This window comes from Cupressus sempervirens, chromosome 10 (genome assembly GCF_028749045.1).
Source record: "Cupressus sempervirens isolate cs-2001-9-10 chromosome 10, ASM2874904v1, whole genome shotgun sequence".
NCBI classification, from domain to species: Eukaryota; Viridiplantae; Streptophyta; class Pinopsida; order Cupressales; family Cupressaceae; genus Cupressus; species Cupressus sempervirens.
Genome location: NC_143127.1, coordinates 573305134 through 573322325, shown reverse-complemented (window position 1 = coordinate 573322325; position 17192 = coordinate 573305134). Strand labels below are relative to the sequence as shown.

Genomic DNA, 17192 nt, shown 5'->3' with positions numbered 1-17192 from the left:
TCTTGTTGGCTTCACCCTTTTCCATTATTTCCTTCTTTCTTCTTGTTGAAAAATGGTAAGATATTCATCAACATTTATACACGTGTCTTTGAGGAGCCTCTTGTTCCCCAATATCATGTTCTTGTCTTTTGAATTCTTCAAAAAGACCCTTACATGTTTTCTCATGCTATCTTTTGTCCATTTACCAATCCTTTATGCTTGTTGGATTGTTCCATGCTACTCTAAATGGTCCATAAGGAAATCTCTTACCAGATTTTTTGTGTTCTCCTTTTCTCCGTAGTCCTTTATCCCTTTAATGATGATATTTGCTTCCTTATCATTTATATCTTTCTTCTTGAATCTGGCTCCTTACTTGCTTTTCTATCACTTGGTGTTTGACGGTTATTTCATTACTTGACTCCATGATTTGATTTCTTTTATTTGTTCTCTCAGTCCATTTTCTTTTAACTCTATGTTTGCCACTGCATATTGTATTTATTTAATTTGTGGGTCATCTCTTCCACCCTCATTTACTTTACATCCTCCTGTTGTTTTTATTTCATCCATTGCTTGTCTTAATATAATCAACTCATGCTCCCCTTTTTCCACATTGAACTGTAGTTTTTGAATTTGTTCTCTGAGTGATTTGTTTTCACATGTTAACTTCAGATTGCACTTGATGAGTGCCTTTATCCTATTTTCCTCTGCATGACTTCTTATTTCTAAGGCTCAAATCCTCTCTTTCATGAACATCCGCTCTTTAACAAATAGATCTAGACACTACGTTAAAGGTGTTGAAGAAGGGTTGTATGTGTTTGTTGTTTTGTTTCCCCCTGCTTCTATCATGTAGAGTGGAACTCAAAATTATTACTTTTCTATCCTTTGATTTGATTCTTCTCATGTTTCTCAATCATTTCCAAAGCTTTCAACATAGTTCTTGGTAGCATATCTCTTAGTTCCCCCCTTCTTGCATACTTAGCTTGCCAAATCTTCCTACAACTTAGCATTCTTTTGTACTATATTGCATTGACATACACACATGATTGGTTTATTATCCTAGTATTGGCCTAGCTTGTGAGACCTCTGCATATTTGTATCCCTGACTTGGATATTGAAACTAGAATTCCAAACTACAATCTGGGAAATTTTTGAGGTCATTGCAGAAGAGATGAGATAGATAAAAAAGCCCTTTTGGGTTAACATCCCAAACATAGGCCTCTATTCTGATTTATCTCTTTGAGACTCATCATTTGTTTGAACTATACCCATTGTGATACTGTTTGACTCTGTCCCTTTTCTCACTCCAACAATTGCTATTCCTCTCTTTAAACCTATCATCTCATCCTGAAAATTAGTGTCTATTTTTACCATACTCTAACTAGTATTAATGGAACATGATAAATCTTGTTTCCCATTCTCCTTCATATCTTGTAACTAAGTTTTGTCCAGAGTGGCGAAAGGTGTTTGGTTATTTTTTAAGGTTTTGTTTTTTAATGAAGTTATATGATAGGTTTGAAATTTTTTGCTGTTGAAACAAAAATGAAACAACAAAGACATAAAAGAGCACAAAATGCCAAACGACCGAGAAGAACTTGGCAAATTGGTTTCTATAAAAATAAATAAATATCATGTTGTTGTTTTGTGAATTCGCTCTTGTTTGTTTGAAGCCCAAGCCTATTTGGTTGGAACTCGTGGGTGTTTGGTTGAAACCTGTGCCCGGATGAAACAAAAACCCTTGTCACATTGCTCGATTCCCTACTATTCCCTAGTTCTCTGCATGCCCTGTGCGCCCTTTAAAATCTCTAGTTCCCTGCATGCCTTGGAAAGGTAAAAGCTCGAAATCTTTAGTTCCTTGAGAAAATCACATACTAATTTTGTTTATTCCTCGGCTAAGCCCATGAAGAAAAAGTTTCCCTTCAACTAAGTTTTCATGAGTTATTAACGAATGATTTATGGATTAAAGTTGCTCTTCAACTAAATTGCCCTTCAACTAAGTGTAGTTATGAATGAATAAATGATTGATTGATTTTAATGACATCTATAAGACTAAATAATCTATGGAACAAAGAAAACATCCTTAATTTATCTTCACACTCTTTTTGATATTGGTTCTCCTACTATTAGCTTTGACTAGGAAGTTGGTCATCTTGTTCCTCTCATCATCAAATAATTGGTATACATTGAATACTAATATCCTCAAACTATTTTTAAATTAAAAATCTAAAAGAAATATACAAATCATACTTAATCTAATATAAAAATTGAAATATTAATAAATAATAAAATAATATAAAAGAAGATTTATTATGTTCTTTTCAATTATTTAATTAATCCAACTATAACGATATAAAGTATAACCATATAAAGAAACAAACAATAAACTATTTAAAACAACTTAAACAAACAATAAACTATTTAAAACAACTTAAACAAACAATAAACTATTTAAAACAACTTAAACAAACAATAAACTATTTAAACATTGATAAATAGTATTATAAAAACGGACATTGGAAATTGGAGGCGCTTCTCGACTGGTGAGGAACCTCCTTTGTTTTTGGCGGGGCGTCAAAGAAAAGGAGCCTCAGTTGTGGGATTAATTCGCGTAAAATACTTAGCAACTAGGGAAAGTGATTTGAATTGAACAGACGTAAAAAAAAAGAAAAAATGCTGCATGAATTGTTGCTAGCACTGGTTGGATGTACTGGAGATTTCATCATAGACGGAAGAGAAGAAGAACAAAATACAGCGTCTTCTCAATCCCTGGATGAAGTCGCTGAAGAATGCACATTCAAGCTCGCTCCTGATCTCGCCTTCCTCCAAGATTCCGAGAGGTATTTATGTTCTTTCTAAACTTAATACGATTCCTAAATTCCTCGTATTCTGTCGTCTTGATAATTTCTAAATAGGCTACATTAGAGACACCATAGCAATTATGGGTACCACCCTAATCGTCTTTAACATGAAGATTTTCAGTAAATAGATTTGCATTTCTGATCCAAGTCTCACTAACTCAAAGCAAATAATCCTCCTCCGATGATTTTTTTTTTGCAAAATACTTGAAAAGGGTATCTTTTTAATATTACTAATTAGTCTACATCTGTACAACAGACTGGTACACTCCTAGATATTCACCACTTTAGGCCTGATGCTAACCATCGATTTGGTTCATGCTCTCTTCCTTTAACGGTTATTCTAAGGGGTGGTAAGGCTTGCCTTATTTTAACTTTGAGCGGTGCATAATTCTATATTGCTGTTATCTTATATCCTTTCCTCATCATATTGCTGCAAATCATGCGTGATAGATTTTATTTCTTCTAGCTGATTGAACAGTGTTTCACTTAATTTCTGTGATGGGGACAGTAAAAATGAGCGACAAGCTTGAAAATTGGAGTCATCATCTAATAGTTGTTAAAAAAAAAAATGATTCTTTTTATTGCTGGAACTGCCAGAATAAACTATATCATGTGATCATCAATGCTGACAGCACATGTTGCTCTTTATAAACTTGTAGCAGGTCTTCATGTTCCACTTGCCTATATGTTTCAAAGGTTTACTTGTACTTAGGCATCTTATGATCAATGAGATGCAAGACACTATGCACAACAAGTGTTTTTCTGTTTTCTTAGAAGTAAGTTTGTTCCTCCAAAAAGAGTGGGTAAAGCTATAGTTTATTCCTCTTAAGAGAGTGGATAGAGCTATAGTTTATTCCTATTAAGAGAGTCGATAAAGCTAGACGGAGGAGCTAGAAGCCTTTGAGAGGAAATTAATTTCCAATGCACACAACAATCCTTGAAGTCCAGATGGTCATCTCCAACAAACTGGTCTATTATTGGCCATTTATTAAAGGCTATTTTTAAACTGCCCTTGATCATGGAATCAACGTGTGTCATCAAGTTGTTATCCCACATTATCTGTGGACAATAAATTGCATGTTAAGCTCCTTTGCGATTGATGTCAGCTTGTCTTAGTCAGAATATTGAATGCTTGTACTGTTTGTCCCAGGTCACACATGTTCACTGTCATTCTCAAATGCCAAATCACTTGCCAAATTGAAGTTTTCAAATTATATTACTAGTTGCAAGTTATTCCAATTTCTAGAATACACCGCCAGTTACAAATGTGTAATGTCCCCTATTGGGACTTTACTCAGTTGGCCCTAGAACTCCAAAATGTGGTATGGATTATATTTGGGAATGTAAAATCTCAATTTAAAATCTTGTTAGAGCCAAGTGCTAGGAAATAAAGCTATTGTTTAGTTTATAATTTGTGATTCTGAAAACTTATTCCTTGATTGGATGCCTAATTATTCTCATTCTTTGATGGTCCGAGTATATCTTATTTCCCGTGTGATATCTTCATTCTTTTAATACCACAGTAAATTGTGAAGACTTATAAATAAGACATTTTTCTCTGCATATATCCTTATTTAAGAATATCTGATCTTATTTGATATTTGTTCTTCCTTTAGTTAATCGCTGGCTATAATTTTCAATGTAGATTTTATCTTTCCACTAGGGGTTAATATTGACTTTTATATCTTTCTATAGGATGGAAAGCCATGACCCTTGCATGGAGGTCTGTTTGCAATTGAGATGGCTTTTAGCTTTGTGCCCCTTGACTCTTGACCAACTCCAAGCTGACTGCACCCCTTTGTAGATAATCTGATCTTAAATATAATCCACTTGGAGGATTTTAAGTCTTGTTGCTTCCATGTTGCTATATATCACTATCTTGCATTCAAGTTTCTGGAGAAGGGTATTTGCTGTCTTGCATCTCATTGTGTCAGCTGCTCCTCACTTCCCTTGGATGATTGAAATGTCCCCCAAAGACTCTTAGTTATACCCATTAAGTGCCTCTTCAAATGAATGGTCATACCCCCTTAATTAGGTTGGCCATCATAACCTTTCTAGGTCAGCGGAGCATTTATTGTAAAATTAAACCTTTGTCCAAATTGAGCAATTATCATGACAATGTTGGCCAGCAATTGTGCATTATTTTTGTTTCACAAAGTTGTTGATTTAATATTTGTTTTGAGGCACCTTTTATGGAACCTTCTTACAAGTTTCGCAGGCACCAATCTACATGAGACACTAATCCGCAACAATTGGGCACCAACGCAACATTAGACACCAATCCCTTTCATTAAGAGGCACCAATCTTGCAATCTCCTTAGATAGAAGGCACCAACCTTCAAGATAATGATATGTTAAGTTTTTGGGAACTTCTTGGATCTGCTCTAAAATGTCTTCTCAAATAACACTCATAAAGCTGCTCAAATACTCCCTACCATCTTCTTGAATAGCCTCCTTTTTCTGCTTTTGATACATCTATTATTCCTTAAAAATGCTTTCTTTTAATCATCTTTATTCACGCTTCTATTTATAATTTCCAAAACTCATCTTTACTGAAAGGAGGTGACTAATCTAAGGTGGTTGGCGATACCAACAACAAATGATTTTCTTTATTAAATTTTACTTGCCCTAGATGGGTGCTCATGTCAAGAGGATTGCCCCTTTTGGGAGGCCCAATTAAAATTAATTAATCTATTTTGATGTCCGTAAAATAGGGCAATCAGGGGGGGGGGGGGGGGGGGGGTTGACTCCATAGGAACTACAATTAATTTGCATATATCATAGTTTTTGCAAAGTAATTAACTTCTTACCAGCGATATCTTGAGAATAATGCATAAGTTTGGCACAATTGAATCTCCAATAATTAAACGTAAACTTGACCTTTGGCTTCAAAGACAAAAATCGAACAGTTAAGGATGTATTAAAAGAAAGTATTTAATTATGATGTAAATTTCTCAGCATGTCATACATTCACTTTATACCTAGTCAATATCGCTCATAAGTGATATATATTCAAAACGCATTATTCTTTTGCATATATAATTCAAAATGCACCTTTTTAGCTTATACAAATAATGCAAACAAATCCAAACGCCCTCAACTATTCTAAATGGCTTTTTTATCATTTCTATTTTTTATTAAGTTATTCCCAACACTCGAAGTGAACTGTTGGATTTAGGAATAATTTAACAAATAAGGAACATACAACTCATTTGAGGTTTGGCACAAGAGGGTTCTAGAATTGCGAAAGATTTGAGTCAGTGGCAAATTAGTTTGACACATCACAAGTCTTTCACTCTAATAGAATTAATATAATATCCTGTTCTGTAAATTCCTTAAATAAATATTCCACACTCACAATAATGCTTGGTTGAACTGTAAAGTTATGCTTTTGATAATTTTAATGACCTAAACTTCTCAACAATTGTCATATTTTCACTTTATTTCAAGTCAATATTGTGCACAAGTGATATATATTCAAAACCCATTATGATTTTGCATATATAATTCAAAATATAATTTTTACCTTATGCAAATTATGCAAAGAAATCCAAACGTCCCCCAACTATTCTAAATGGTATTTTATCATTGCTATATTTTATCAAGTTAATCTCATCACTCAAAGTGGACTGCTGGATATAGAAATAATTTAACAAGGAACATATAAATCATTGGTTGGGCACAATAGGGTTCTAGATTCGTGAAAGATTTGAGTTGGTGGCAAATCGGTTTGACACATCACAAACCTTTCACTCTAATAGAATTTATGTAATGTCTTGTTCTGAAAATTCCTTAAATAAATATTCAACACTCTTATTAATGCTTGGTTTAACTGTAAGCTTTTGTTTTTGATAACTTTAAACTTTGGATTCAAAGTTTTTATACAAATTTGCAATTATGAAACATTCATTCTGCTGTAATAATTTTCCAATTTGCACCTTCCTCACTTGTATAAATGTTTTGAGATGTTCGTCAAATTCCTGTCTGAAAATAGGGTTTATTTGTCCATTAACTTTGCAAGAGATATTAAGAATTTTTGTCCTTAAATCTCTGATCTTTGAGGGGTTTTGGCCTTAGTGGCTGAACACTTCACAAGGAAAATAATATAAAATTTTTCACATAATTTTTTTCTCCTTTGCTTGGTCTTCTTTATATATACTTTTTCACCAATAGACACTTTGACCTGCACCTTTTTAAGAAAATTAATCTCTAATGATTTTCTTTCATTTACAATTTAAATATCAACCTTTATTAAAATAACATGTTAATTAGGCAAGAGCCCATAACGGGGACCTCTTGCATTAGTCAGAGAAAGGATTGCGAACGGGGACCTCTTATTGGTCAAATTATCCAACGCATGACTTGGAAGAACCAAAGCTCACCATGGTTCGATCACATACCACATTGGAAGAGACCCATCACAAGCATGGAGGGCAGAATCTCTCAAGGAAGATGGTCAACGACTAGAGACCTACAATATTGGGTAAGGTGCATAGCGTACGTTAAAAAGGGCATTGCTTGCGATTGACCAATGTGGCCGGAATATCCCCAACACAACACAGTCTGTTTTAAACTGCATGTCAAGCAGATGAGGACTCATAACCATCAATAATAACAACGATCCTGACTTCAATGAAAAGTCCCTCAGATGCTTCCAAAGATTATAGTGACAATGCTATACAGAAACAATAAATTGTTTATGGATGATGAAGCCAATTATTTCCTAGGAATGCGATGATGGATAATAGTACTGAACTTCACAAAAGGAAATCGATGTGTGATTAGTGTTGATGCCAAGTTGGACATGGTAAGTGTTATGATCTAATCTGCATTGGAGGATTATGAAGTCAATAAAGTCCCATAGGAAGTCAAACAATTTTACGTGATTGAGGATGTGAATTTGAGAACATAGACTATTTTGATGATCATTTATCATCACGAAAAGACTACCATTGTGACAAACACCATTAATAAGTAAGTCGATAACAAGGATTGATTAGACAATGGACATAGTGGAAGACTAATTGGGTTGGTATGAAGAGAATTGTTTGGAAGAGTTATCTCCCATCATTCACGAAGAGGTTTAACCTTTCCGATTACACAATATAAGAAGATAATCGTCAATACCCAATCAATCATCGACTTGGAAACTCTATTTCTTATCTATCCATTCTTGGATCTGCTCATTTGAGAAGTCATACCTTGTATAAAACCAATTCCAACAAATTAAGATTTTTATAAATATATTTCGGCATTTAGGGATATCAGTATTAAGATGTTGCTAAAGAAGTAATTTGTTTTAAGGATATTGATAATCGCTATTACCTAAGGCTTAGAGGAGAGGGAGTAAAGTCTTGCCAAGTTGGCATCCCCCTATATTGATATCATTTTTACATACAAGGAAATGATGTGCAAGCTAGGAGCCGCGAGCTCTTCGCATATAGAATCGCTTGCTTGAACATTGAAGAAACAAAATGGATCATGCTTTCCCTGCATGAGATTAAGTGTTGCGTTGAGAGAAAAAAATACTTGCAATGAACCTGTAAAGAGGATCTTTTGTGTCAATTGGACAAGAACGAAATCAACGCAGCTAAGATGGGAACTATGTGATCCGATTTAATAATGTTCGCCAACAGGGATGACAACGGTCATGTCCATGCATACATACATTGGGATCATAGACAAATTACTCGCTCACTCCTAAAGCAAATTGGAAGAAATATTCTGACTCTATAAAATAGAATGAATGGGAATTTTACATTGTCGGGAGGACTAATAATCAATGTTCCATTCCCACTTGAACCAGCTTTAGAGGGGAGATGTTCCATTCTTAAGCAAATTTTGATTAATTGTCTATAGACCTTCATGTGTAGATAAGTATTTCTTATCCTTGAATGTTACATTTATCTACCCATTGTAGTCTCTTTCTTATTTGTATTTCTATACATACTATAAAGAGCAATTTGCCTTGATCTTTTCCTTTATGTTTGGGGATATTCTTGTAGGAAAAGAAGGTTGGTACTTATACATGATGCCAAATATTGGCAGACTCAATGTTATGACAGTAGCTCCAAAGAAGTTGTGATTTGAAATTCATTAGTCATATGATGATAAGGCTGGATAAAGTGAGGCTCTTGAAGCAAACATCTTTGATGGTTGAGATTATGAGTATCATTATATATGAAGAGGGAGTCTGTCACTTCATCAAAGACAACGTAGGAGCTTAAAAGATTGATATGTAGAGGGAGTCTAGAAATACATGTGTGTGACTGCATGATTTTGATGGGCCTACTCCTGTGTACATCATGAGGAAGTAATGACTTATCACTAGAAAGTTGGAAGATTAATATTAGATTCAGAGGGATTCTGATAGGCATCCTTGGGCGAAGAGAGCCTCTAAGGGAGTAACTATAGGACTTGACTTCCCAGGACCATTATCCAGAGGTAGAATTTTGAGGTGCAATCCCTTGTGAATGATATTTTCTTTATGAGGGAGAAGTTCTAAGTGAAATTCCTTGTAATGCATCTTCTCTGTGAGAGAGAAGTTGAGGTGAAAGCCATTGTTCCACCCTTTGACTTGATTCATGGTGGTTACTATTTTGCAAATGTGGATTATCGATCTTTCATGATAGATATATTTGGAGGGTTGCTATTGTAAGGTGACGATCTGATCAATATAGCTTGACTTGTTATCATGACAGACTACATTAAGTGGCTGTCCTGGAGTGCCGAAAATCATGATAACAAACATATCATGATCAGACTACATTAATTTTCTATCTCGGAGTGCCGAAAATCATGATACTTGTCATGATGGAGTTCATGACATGTTGAGTCCTAGTTATCTGATCTACTTCACTAAGTTGTTGTCCCAGAGTGTTGGAAATCAGATAACACATATCCTACTAGGATATAACATATTCTTTTAGTAGGCATCAAGGATTTGATGATAGTGCACACACCAAAAGAATATAAGTATGATGAATATCATATGATTGATATTTCTTGTTGAAACATCTTTCAGATTATATTGAAAGATAACATCTAAGTTGATGGATATATGTTGATATCCTTAATATGCCATTCTAGAAATATCATATTGAGATGATTTCCCTTCATATACTTGAGAGCATAATGTGTTCTATAACAATCCTCCCTAGCTAAGAAGGAGTGTTAAGTCTGTAACTTCAGTCAGATTGATTCGATCATGAGATACATTGTTGATGGTAAATTATCATTTAGACAAATATTCTTATATATATAGTATATTATATATAAATATATATATGGTAATTTATAGTATTGTTAATATATTATTATTATCTAATGATGATTAACCATAGAGACATGTCTCTTCATGAGACATGCCTCTCATATTTGTAAGTCTTCAAATCTGCATTTGGAACACACCAATAACAATAGTAGTGTTATTACATTTGTAAAAAATGATCCTAGATAATTCAACACTCACAAGATGGAACATGAGTCTTCTCTTGATAATAGTCAGCATCATGATTAAAATCTTTTGAAATTCTGCTACATAATCTTTCATCGAACCAGTCTGCCTTATTTATGTCATCTCCCTAAAGTGCTCTTTGGGTTTTTCTTATCAAATGTCTTAAGCCTTTTCTGAGATCAACATATGCTAGAATTTGTTGATCCCATCATGTAATTAGTGTTAAATTTGAACCAAAAAAAAGTATAGAAAAGAAATGCAAAACTAATGTAAAAATACAACTCAATTTTCCTGGGTAAAACCCTCCCTAATGAGGGAAACAACCCAGCCCACACAAATTCAATCATTCTTATTATAATAATGAGAAATAGGAAGTATAGGTCTCTTAAAACTGAGAGATTCAGGATAGCAAATTATTTTGATAAACTTGAATATCTTTCACAAAACTTGAAAAATTGTTTCTCAAACGAACTGATACAATGTCATACGCACAAACTGCTATTGAAATATATATCAGACTCGACAAAGTTTAACTGCTTTAGCTTACACTACCAGATAATATGATGAACCATAGAGTAATATGAACTTGAGAAAATAATAATCATTCCGAAAGTCTCTTTGTTGGAGAATACACTAGATTAAAGATTGATAAAATATCAATGCCTCATTATAAATTGTCCATGCATCATAATAAAGCCGACAAAACAATACAATCTGTGTATACCATACAATGTTGTCGCTATCATAACAAAAATCTCTCTAGTGTCTTTTCCTATCATTCGCATCTTCGGAGACGATGAAAAAAGGCAGTTACAAAGAAGATGAAACTATTATGAAGTAATTGGTAAAATACTTGCTTATTATTAACAATGATTAATAGATCAATATATACAAAAAGAATGAACGATGTTTCCATAGGAAATGATCGTAAAGAATAGAAATTTCTATTCTAGTTAATAGAAAACTAATAGATTTAACCATTAAATAATAATAGATAATAATAGAAGCTATCTATTATTATAATACACTCCCTTAATGGTTAATCTATTCACAACACCAAGCTATCCTCTGAATTTGACAAACTTATTAGGATCAAGAAGCTTGGTGAGAATGTCTGCAATCTGATCCGTTGTAGGAACATACTGCAAGTCTATTGTCCCGTCTTCAATCAGTTGTCATATGTAGTAACAATGAACATTCACATGCTTGGTTTGTTCATGGAAGACTGGATTCCGTGCTAATTTGATAATGCCTTCGTTATCAACAAACATGATGATGACATTTGCATATCCCTAAGCATTTGACGAAGCGAATTAACTTCATAAACTGCCTTAACTGTCCCTCATTTGCTTGGCAAAAATTTGTAAGCCAACTATAATTGTTATTAAAAGATTTTTACCGTTAAAGGTTGTGTTTCACCAAGCAAATTGATAGACATACTTGAGAGCCCTGTTGTTGTCTACAATGAGCACATAAGTTGTAACAAACATATTTCTCAATATTTGAGTCTTCCATGACTTATCTTAGGCGTATTCATAGGAGGGCATAGGCTACTATGAACCTTAGTCTTCTACACTCTAGTTGATATTTTGATATATGTTTTCAACTTTTGATTCCATGGATTTCATATATTGTAGACATTTGACAGTGACACTATGTTTAACTTTATATTACGTTATTCAGTTTTTTTCCTTTAGAAATTCGTTGTTAAACTTATGTGATCTATGCAAAATTGTGTATGAGTGTTAAGTAGCTTCTATTTACCTCAATTATTGTGTATTTGATGTTAATTGACAAAATGATGCATGAAAAAACCTTTAAATCCTTAAAATTTTTTGAATTTTGTGGATTTTTCGATTCTCTGAGTCCTGGTCGAGTCCTGGTCGGATTTTGACTTTCCGAGTTAGAGGCGAGTCCGAGTCCTGTAGTTATGCTATAGAGTATATATTCCACGACAAAGATCAATTGAAATCAGCACAGATGTTAAATTTGAAGAAGATGTTACATATAAGATTTCTAAAAATATTGAAGAACCAAATGATAGATCAAACACAAAATTAGATGAAAACAATACTATTGAGATTTAGAGGTAGAATTATTTAGAATATCATGGACTCATACAATCTAATTCTAAAAATCTAGAGGTTCCAGCCAACAAGAAAAGACCACTATGGACAAGGAAGATGGTCGAAGAAAATAATGTAGCCCCTTAAGAAATCTTTAGAGAAAGTAAGGAAACAAGAAGTCCCTCATGCTATGTTGCACTTATAAGTGAGCTCATCAAATTTGAACCATCAAATGTTGAAGAAGCTTTTTACATGCAAGCCTGGAAAGATGCCATGATTGAGGAATACCAATCTATATTGAAAAATGATGTTTGGGACACCTTACCAAGACCTAAGGATAAATCAATTGTCTTCTCTATATGGCTATTTAAAATAAAACATGCCCCAGATGGAAGTATTGAGAAACACAAGGTTAGATTTGTTGCCAGAGGATTCTCGCAGAAGGCTGGAATTGACTATGAAGAAACATCCGCTCTTGTTGCACGATATACCTTTGAGAAACACAAGGTTAGATTTGTTGCCAGAGGATTCTCTCAGAAGGCTGGAATTGACTATGAAGAAACATCCGCTCTTGTTGCACGATATACCTCTGTAAGAACTATAATTGCCATTGTTGCATTTAAAGGATGAAAGATACATCAAATGGACGTAAAGACATCATTCCTAAATGGTGTTATTGATGAAGAAGTATATCTAGAGGAACCAGAAGGCTTTGTCATCTGTGACAAGAACTCCTATGTGTGTAAATTGAAAAAAACTCTATACTACCTTAAACAAACTCCTATGGCATGGTATGAAAGGATAGACAGTTACCTTACCAAACTAGGATAATCCAAAAATGAAGTAGATCTAAATATATATTTCAAAGTATCAGATGGTGACATGTTAATACTTGTTCTCTATATTGATGATTTACTGATAATAATGGAAGATCATCTCATTATAAAATGCAAACAAGACCTTGCTTCGAAATTTTATATGAAAGACCTAGGTCTCTTGCACTATATTTTGGGACTAGAAGTGTGGAAAAAAGAGAACTATATTTTCCTAAATCAAGGCAACTATTATATTGAAATTTTGAACAAATTTGGAATGATGGACTGTAAACTCTTATCTACACCAATGGAGACAAACCTTCACAAGCTTAGAAGTGATGCATCTGAATTTGAACCTACAGATTCCACACACTTAAGACAGATAATTGGATCATTAATGTATTTGGTGAACACTCATTTTGACATCTGTTATGCGACAAATGCATTGAGTCAATTCATGTGCGAAGTTAAGAAAATTCACCTCATGGCAGCCAAACACATCTTGAGATACTTGTAGGAAACCATTGGATTCGGTCTAAAATATGATAATGTTGAAATACAACTTCAAGGATATTTAGATTCAGACTGGGCTGGAAGTTCTTTTGATTGTAAAACTGCTATAAGATGTTTCAGTCTAGGAACTACAATGATATCTTGGTTTGACAGGAAGCAATCTGCAGTTGCACAGAATTCTATTGAAATAGATTACATAGTAGCCTTTGTGGGAGCCCGAGAAGCAGTTAGGTTAAGGAAGCTACTGGTTGGATTATTTGGAAAATCCTTGAACCCAACAGTCATACACAGTGACAATCAGAGTTGCATAAAACTATCAGGAAATCCATCATTTCACAACAAGTCAAAGCACATCGAGATTCCCTATCACCACATCAGAGATATGGTGGATAGAAATGTCATCAAGTTGGTATACATTAGCACTGATGAATAAACTGACGATATATTTACCAAATCTCTTTCAAAACTAAAAGTGGAGAATTTTAGAGGTAAACTTGGTATGATTAAAATGTAAAAGCAAATTGTAATTCCGAGATTGAGTCTTTGTTATGTTTAATTTTAATATTCATTTATATTATTTTAATATTATGCGAGTTATGATTTTGCATATGTGGATAATGTCATGAAAGGTGACGATCTTTCATTGATGTGTTTGTGAGGTTGCTATTGTAAGTCAATCTTAACAATGGCTTGACTTGTTATCATGATGGACTACAATAAGTTGTTGTCCCAGAGATCAAGATAACAAACATATCATGATGGACTACATTAAGTTGCTGTCTCGGAGGTCATGATTGTTATTTGATAGACTACATTCAGTTGCTGTCCTGGAGTGCACTGGAGATCAGATAACACATATCCTTATAGTATATAACATATTCTTTTGGTAGGCATCACGAACCCAATGCTAGTGCACATACCACAAGAATATGAGAGTGGCAAATATCATATGGATGATATCACTAGTTGCAATCTCTATTCAAATTCAAACTATCATTTTGAAGGTGGTCGTGTTGTTTAAATCCTCCCTCGCTAAGTGGGAGTGTTAAAGATGTAGCTTCAGTCGGATTGCAGCATATAGTAAATCATAATCAAAATAGTATATATATATTCAAATTGAATGATCAAATTATAATATGATTTACTAAATTGATATCTGTCACAACAAATCGAGCTGCATCTTATTCCATACCATGGATTTGACTAATGTATCACAGCACCAATTGGGCTCTATCTCAAATATTGATTGAGCCTTTGCAATGATATTAATTGGGCCGCTAGTGTATTATGATCGGGCATTAACCAATTACGGTTCATGAACAGAAATGACCACGTAGGGACATAGACCTATGTGGCATAAGCCACATAGAGTCACACCCCTATGCGGGCATGACTATTCTCATTGTATATATACGTTATCACTGTTTCCGCAGAGAGAATATCAATTACAGCGGCATACAAGTATCTGCAGTAACATCAAGATATATATATATATATCTTACAGCATTTCTAATATACCCTGTGAAATCTAAAATTTGTACATGCAGTCATCTAAGTAATATTGAAGATAAAATCAAGACAGTTGCAGAACTGCATATTATAGAAAATATTGAATTTATATTTAAATTAATTTAACTCTGAGATCTGAATTTGCTTCACACGCATCTGAGGCCAGGAAGCCTGCGTCGGCTTCTGAGATAATAAGCTTCGGATTTAAAGCTATCACACAAATTTGCAAATATTACACATATTCTGCTGTAATCTTTCTCCCAATTCACAGTTTCATCACTTGGATAATTGTTTTGAATTTTTCTAAATTTCTATCTACAGTTAGGGTTTTTCGTCCACTAAATGGGCAATAAGGGTTTTGATCTCTAAATCACTGATCATTGAGGGGCTTCCTTCCCTGTGGTTGAATACTTTCACAAGGAAAACTATATATTGTTTCTTTACATAATTTCTTTCTTTCTCCTTTGTCTTGTCTTCTTTGTATATTCTTTTCCACTAATGGACATAACCTTTTACATGCCCCTCATTAATCAAATAAAGCTTTAATATTTCTATTTTATTTAATAATTGTAAGTGTTGCTGTGGTTTCCCTGCATCTTGTGTGGCAGCAATATTTTTGAAGCTCCAACATAGTAATGCAATCGTACATAGAAAGGTGCCATAGACTTTCTTTAATATTTCATAGAGGTTTGATCAGTTAAGATTGCAGCAGACCTAAACAAATTTAAACCTACAATTTCCTTATTTTGTAGCTGTCCATGGGGAAAGATGTACATTGGGTTCTGACTTAAGACTCAAACTTTATTTTGATGTGGAATATTTGGATGAAAATCAAATGCTGTTGGAGGAGATCTAGCAGCTATGTTGTTTACGTACATTTTTTGTGATTTTGTAGTTCTAGCTTTTGATCCTGTTGTTGTACTTGTCATATATGCAAATTGACAGTTACAACAACGAAATTTTGATAATTTGTGTGTCAACTCTCATTGGAATTCTCAATGCAACTCTAATGTTATGTAATATGGCTCTATAATGAATATGATGAATGTTGCATGAAATCAATAATTTAAATTTTCTACATATTTTAGTTTACCCTTACTTTCTTATTGGCATTCTCTGAAAAAGGTCTTTCATCCCCTGCCATCTTGGGACATGTTCCTTCATTACTTGCTGTCCCGACAAATGCCATGGAATGTAAAACATTGCAAAACTTTCTAAATATCTCACTTTCTGTAAAAAAGAATAAAGTACACACAATTTAAGAGGCTTTTCCTAGCATGTACATTGGCTTCTTTCCTTACTTGAAAAATATCAGAGGGCAGTAGAGCACTGCTATCGAAAATAACAAAGAAAAATGTTCTAGTTTTTGTGTAAATTGTTCAGCCTTTAAGGCCACAATCAAATAATCAAAATGGTTTAGCAAGTGGTACCAACTTGTCTAATGTTGGTCAATAAATTTTTCACTGTCAATTTGATTTAAAATTGACTCTTAACATACCCAGCCAACCGTTACAATCAATTGTTGGAAAAGTTGTGTAACAGCTTCCCTCTGAATTTTAGAGGTACAGCACCCTTTGATGATAACTTTTGATATTCCATGAGTTTCTTTTAACTACAAAGCAGGAAAGGTAATAATTTGATTATGAGCAAAATATAAATATAATACTCAAAATAAAACTATCATTTAAGGATTTAGGTCTTGCAGAAAAGAACAAACTCAAAGACTTACTCTTGCTGAACCATTATATATAACATGCAACCAAGATAAAATCTGAAAGTGATTGTCAGGCTCACAGACCACTAATAATCATTCCCAAATAAAATAATGTAAATTTAAATAAATAAATATAATGACACTTATAGCCAATCATTTATCTTCAATCGAAGGCATGCATATGAATGAATAGCCATCTATGAAAATTATGTTAAAATGGTTACTTCCTATTCAGCCTATATTGCCATTCCATTGCTTCCATTCATCAGGCAGCCATTCTATTGA

At 33.7% G+C, this 17192-nt stretch overlaps 1 protein-coding gene across 2 annotated transcripts in view; it reads left to right on the top strand.

The window, feature by feature from the left end:
* The first annotated feature begins 2480 nt into the window (after positions 1 to 2480).
* The window catches only part of GCP4 (GAMMA-TUBULIN COMPLEX PROTEIN 4), a 220743-nt gene continuing 206031 nt past the window's right edge, over positions 2481 to 17192 (top strand). Inside the window, exon 1 of one of the 2 annotated variants that reach the window (XR_016356680.1) lies at positions 2481 to 2813. Coding sequence is in view for 1 of the 2 variants with exons in the window: in XM_089803100.1 (XP_089659226.1) it covers positions 2647 to 2813 (167 nt within the window). In the remaining variant the exon portion in view is untranslated. The remainder of the gene's footprint in view (positions 2814 to 17192) is intronic. The other variant, XM_089803100.1, reaches the window with a different exon arrangement.